This window comes from Marmota marmota, unplaced genomic scaffold, assembly GCF_001458135.2.
Source record: "Marmota marmota marmota unplaced genomic scaffold, marMar, whole genome shotgun sequence".
NCBI lineage: Eukaryota > Metazoa > Chordata > Mammalia > Rodentia > Sciuridae > Marmota > Marmota marmota.
Genome location: NW_026000185.1, coordinates 26,791,675 through 26,797,352, shown reverse-complemented (window position 1 = coordinate 26,797,352; position 5,678 = coordinate 26,791,675). Strand labels below are relative to the sequence as shown.

Below are 5,678 nucleotides of genomic sequence, written 5' to 3'. Positions count from 1 at the left end.
GCCTCACCCAGGCCCCTCGAGGATGGCGGGCGGGACTCGAAGGCCCTGGTGGAGCTGAACGGCATCTCCCTGCTGCCCAGGGGGTCTCGGGACTGCAGCCTGCACGGCCAGGTCCCCAAGGCCGCCCCCCAGGACATGCCCCCCACGGCCACCTCCTCCTCCGTGGCCAGCTTCCTGTACACCACGGCGCTCCCAGTGCACACCCTCCGCGAGCTCAAGCAGGAACCGCCCTCCTGCCCGCTGGCCCCCGGCGACCTGGGCCTGGGCCGGCCCGGGCCTGAGCCCAAGGCCCCCGGAGCCCAGGACTTCTCCGACTGCTGTGGTAACACTGCTGCTGGGACCTGCAGGTCGGGGTGGGACACGGGTCGCACACGTGGGTCACACAGTGGGTCATTGTCTCAGGCGGCCAGCTCAGGCCCCGCCCACAGCTGGTAGGAGGTGTGTCTGGGCTGAGAGCCAGCGGGACCTGGGCCTCTGCTCAACCCCCTGACACCAGGTGATGACTGAGGGGACTCCTCGAGGAGTCTGAACATTTAATGAGCACCTAGTGCATACCTAGCCTGGTCAGGGCCCTGGGGAGAACAGGAGGAAGACTTGGGTTCCTACCCAGGCTCTTCTGCCCAGTGGCTGTGTAGGTCTGAGCCTCAGTTTCCTCACCTATAAAATGGGGTGCTTGTACATATTGTAGCCCTTCTCCAGAATTCTTAGGGCCAGAACAAAGCAGAAGTTTCAGATTTTCCCCCTGGTTTTGGAACATTTGCATATGCATAATGAGGTATTTTGGGGTTATCTAAACATGAAATTCTTTTCTCTTCCATCCATACCTTATGCATAGTCCAAGTGTCATCTTGTACTTTGTTTTTTGGTACCAGGGGTCGAACCCATGGGTGCTCTTCCTCTGAGCCACATCCCCAGCCCTTTTTATTTTGAGATAGGACCTCACTAAGTTGTAGGGCCTTTCTAAGTTGCTGAGGCTGGCCTCTAACTTGCAATCCTCCTGCCTCCGCCTCCAAATTGCTGGGATCCCAGATGTGCCCGGCTTTAAACAACACTCTCCGCTTACCTGCTCTGTGAGCTGGACCTGTGCCATGAGGCTAGGTGTGGAATTTTCCACTTGTAACTTAGTGTCAGCGCTGGGCAGGGCGGTTGCCATGGTTGAGTGACAGGGCTGCGGCTCCAGCAGCTCTACATAGAGCTGGTTGGAAGTGCGGCTTCCTGAGCTGGGGTGCCGCCTTCCTGAGCTGGGGTGCCGCCGGGTCGCGAGCCCCCTGCCATGGTGAGGCCCTGGGCTCCATCCTTAGCACTGCAAAAAGAAAAAGGCAGGTCTCAGGATGGTCCTCAGGGCCGAATTGCCGCTCTGGGAGGGGCTGGCCGACTGAGTCTGCGAGGGGTGCCAGTGCTCAAGTGTGAAGCACATAGTAGGAGCTTTTAGTGATATTACTATTAAGGGAAGGAGAGCAAAAGACAGAGCCCTCCCCAGGCGTGTGGGCTGAACAGAGGGTGGCTCACACCTGACCGTCCCCGCCTGGACAAGGTGACCTTCCACATTTGCTCTTGTGGCATTTGGATAGTACATTCTGGTACAGGATGATGTGGGACACCTGGTCCTGGATTGGCCTTGGTTTGCGGTCACAGACCACTGTTCTGGGGTCTCCCAGTCAGGCAAGGCTGTTACCCCAGGCCCGAGGCCACAGCCGGAGCTGGGTATGACCCCCTTGAACCTGTACCTTCTCTCCCTTGTCCAGGACAGAAGCCCCCGGGGCCTGGAGGGCCTCTCATCCAGAACGTCCACGCCTCCAAGCGCATTCTCTTCTCCATCGTCCATGACAAGTCAGGTAGGGCAGTGCCCGTGGTGGCACCGGGGCAGAGCGGGCGTTCGGTGGACGGTATGGCCGAAATAGAAACGTGCCCACTAGGTCTCTGTGGGAGAAGGAGGAACAGCTCTGCCCTAGAGGCCGAGTTGGCATCAGGTGTAACAGTAACCTGTGCTGCGTAACAAAGTGCCCCAAGATGTAGCTCAAGGAGCACGGGTTGCTCACAGTCTCTGTGGGTCAGGAGTTCAGGAGCAGTGGGTTTGACAGGTGGTTCTGGCTCAGGGTCTTCAATGCTGCATTTACAATGTCAGCCGGGGCTGCCGTCTCATCCGAAGCCTTGACTGGGGCTGGAGGCTCCCTGCCCAGGCTGCTCCCATGGCTGTGGACAGCAGGCCTCAGCTCCTCCCCATGTGGGCTGGTCTCCAGGACTGCTTGAGCTTCCTTCCCACATGGCAGCCGGTTCCCCAAGTCAGTGACCCGAGAGAGTGGGGAAGGCATGTCCTTGATGTCCTTGCCTCAGAAATTGCTGTCACTTTCCCCACATCCTATCATGAGAACCTGAAATTTGGTCCAGCCAGCACTCAGAGAAGGGTCACACTCCACCTCTTGCAAGAAGGAGTATTTAGAAAGAAAAATAAAATAGAAATGCAGGGCCAGGGTGTGTGGCTCAGAGGGAGAGCTCTTGCCGCGCATGCTCCAAGCCTGGGTTACATTCTGTAAGATAAATAAACAAAAGCAGAAAATCTCTAGGTGACCTTCCACATTTGCTCTTGTGGCATTTGGATAGTAGATTCTGGTACAGGATGACGTGGGACCCCTGGTCCTGGACTGGCCTTGGTTCGTGGTCACAGACCACTGTTCTGAGGTCTCCTAGTCAGGCGAGGCTGTTACCCCAGGCCCGAGGCCACAGCTGGAGCTGGGTATGAAACCCCCTTGAACCTGTACCCTTGTCTTCCTTTGTAAGAACCACACAGAGGGACCGAGAGCAGGAGAGCTGTGGTTACACCAACCTCAGCAGGTTTGCTCAGAGGGTCTTCAGCTCTGCTGAGAGGCTCTTTAAGAAAACCCAGTCCCCTGGGACCACCCTACCCCCAAACAAGGTTCAGGCCCGGAAGAGCAGGAGGTTGGCTGTCCAGGTGGAGGAGCGTGGTGGGAGGCAGGTCAGGGGCACACAGGGGACCTCACAAGGGTCTCTCACAGGGTTCTCAGCTCCAGTCTTCCCGTGTACAACATGGGAGTGATGTCAGTGTCTGAAAGTTTGCCAGGAGCCAGACACGGTAGTGCACACCTGTAATTCTAGCAACTTGGGAGGCTAAGGCAGGAGAATCGCAAGTTTGAGGCCAGCCTCAGCAACTTAGCGAGACCCTGGTCTCAGAATGAAAAACAAGAGGCTGGGGAGTAGCTCAGTGGTCAAGTGCCCCGGGTTCAACCCAAGCACTTGGGGGAGACAAGTTTCCTTCCTCAGGGAGACCCCCCCCAACCACCCGCATGCCCAGGGCAGGAAAGGCCAGGCTGGCCAGGCCTGAGCTGCACAGCACGCAGGGCATATGGGGACAGGAGGGAGGCCCTCTGAGCACCTGGATGGGTGTCGCGGGATGGTGTGGGAAGGTGGCTCTGGAGGAGGAAGCCCGCCTGGGCCATGGACAGGTCACCGCTGTTGTGGGGTGCAGGCCCAGCCGGGAGGCCCGGGCAGCAGGGAGTCGGGGCTCCTGGGGGCCGCTCCCTGACGGTGCCCCCTGGGTTCTGATAGAGAAGTGGGACGCCTTCATCAGGGAGACGGAGGACATCAACACGCTGCGGGAGTGCGTGCAGATCCTCTTCAACAGCAGATACGGTGAGTGGGCGGCGGAGTGGGCGGCGGCCGCCACTCTGTTCCCCAACACGGCGGCGGGAGCCATATGCCAGCACCCGCCACCGGCCGCGCTGCGCCAGCCGGCTGGGTGGGGGCGGCTGTGTCAATATTTCCCTTGCAGACTCCTGGGGGCGGAGCGGATGGCAGCCCTGGACCGGGTCTCCTGGGGAGAGGCAGGCAGTGCCAGTCTGGGGGACACTGGGGCCGGGATACTCGTGGCCTCCTACTGGCAGGTCCCAGGCGCCTGGCCCTGCCCTATCCTGCCCACGGCCTGGCCTGCCCTGTCCTGCCCGTGGCCTGCACGTTTGGGGCATAAACACCTAAATCCTTTTCACGATTCAGCGTGGGGGACCCCCTCCAGGTCCCTGGGTGCCCAGCCCTGAGGGTCCCCGTCCTGTGTGAGCTGTGCAGGGGACGTGCCTTGCCTGTCACCTGCCCTGCCGGTCCCCAACACCAGGACAGGCCCAAGGCAGATGCCAGACCTCCAAATCTAAGCTGAGACGCTCCCGCAGCAGGTCCTGGGGACCCCCGTCCTCCTCAGGTCCTCAGGTCCCCACCGCCGCACCCACTTGTTCGCTCAGCCTTTCTTGAGTCCCATCCGTAAGCCACATGCTGTGTGTCCCCTGCCTGAGCCGGTGGCTTTCAGGCACTAGGAGGTGACACAGGCCCAGGGATCACTCCGTGTCCAGGTAGGGTGTCACGATCACCTGCCTCACGCTGACCTGCACTGTAGGCTTGTCCCTTGTGTGACAGTGCCAAGAGAGCAGAGGGAGAGGACCCCCAGGAGGAGGCCACAGGCCGGGGATTCCGCAGGCACTGGCGGGGGCCTCCAGCCAGGCCCTTTGCCCCCAGCCTGCGTGGCCTCCGCCCTCTTCCTTGAGAGTCTTTGATCTACCTGTTCCCTGTCCTCTCCTGCCTGTCCCCTCCCTCCAGTCCTCCCACACGGTCGCTGGCCTCCTCGCTGGCCAGTCCTGCACAGAGCCCCCACCCTGAGCCAGGGACCATGACGGGGTGATGTGGCTGACTGTGGTCTCAGGGGCTTCAGCAAGTGGCTGGAGGTGCTGCAGTAGTATACAGTGGTGCTCAGTGTATGCAGTGGTGCTCGGTAGTGCACAATGACTGGGGTTGGTAGGGAAGAAAAGCTGGAGGAAGCTGAGGTGGGACAGGCCACAGGCGCAGAGTGGACTCGATGCCCTTTCATCTGGGCTGCGCCAGGCAGGCTGGGCCTGGGCCGGGAGGCTGGCAGAGCCGGGCGTGGGCGTGGGTGGCCTGGTGCCTTTGATGTGGGTACCCTGGCCCACCGGCTCCTCCTGGGCCCTCGGGCTCCTGCCGTGGAGGGCGCGTCTGCCCAGTCTGCACCTGAGTCAGCCGCACCCAGGCAGGTGTGAGCCCGACCGGGCGGGGACGGGGTCGGCTCTGTCTGCCCGGACAGGCTCTGCCCCGCCAGGCTGGCCCTGGAGGCTGCGGTCAGGCCCAGGCGCCACCAGGCCTGCCGCGGTCTGGACTCTAGGACGTGGAGCCTTCCCAGGCGGGGCACTGGGGCCGGATCCCGGGAGGTGTGGAGCCTGGCTCTGGCCCAGGGCCCCCTGGGGAGGAGGCAGCGCCCACCATGCTGGGCCCGTGGAGGGGGTGCTGTCTGGCAGCCGAGGTGTGTGTCCCCCAGACCCGAGGAGGACGGGGGTCCCCAGGACCTGCAGCGGTAGCGTCTCAGCTTAGATTTGGAGGGCTGGCATCTGCCTTGGGCCTGTCCTGGTGTTGGCAAATCTGGGCAGAGTGGGCCCGAGATTGGGGTGTGGGGCAAAAGAATGAGGTACGCCCCAACCTTCAGGGCCTCTCAAGGACAAGAGGGACATCGTCACCTGGAAGATGCTGAGACCAGAGGGTGCTTAGGGCCCTGCACACAGACTCTTCCCAGGGGCAGGATGGGGGCTGGTGGGGTTGCTCCTCTGTCTACCGAATCCCCTCATCCCGAGGAGGAGTCCACGCACCAGGCAGAGGAGCCCAGCTGGAGA

General features: G+C 61.5%; 1 protein-coding gene across 5 annotated transcripts in view; it reads left to right on the top strand.

Annotated features, from left to right (window-relative positions):
* Gtf2ird1 (GTF2I repeat domain containing 1) overlaps window positions 1-5,678 on the top strand; it is a 58,006-nt gene that overhangs the window by 14,147 nt on the left and 38,181 nt on the right. For all 5 annotated transcript variants that reach the window (XM_015491414.2, XM_015491413.2, XM_015491416.2 and 2 more), the window contains exons 6-8: window positions 12-322; window positions 1,746-1,835; window positions 3,565-3,648. In XM_015491414.2, coding sequence (XP_015346900.1) covers window positions 12-322; window positions 1,746-1,835; window positions 3,565-3,648 — 485 coding nt within the window. The remainder of the gene's footprint in view (window positions 1-11; window positions 323-1,745; window positions 1,836-3,564; window positions 3,649-5,678) is intronic.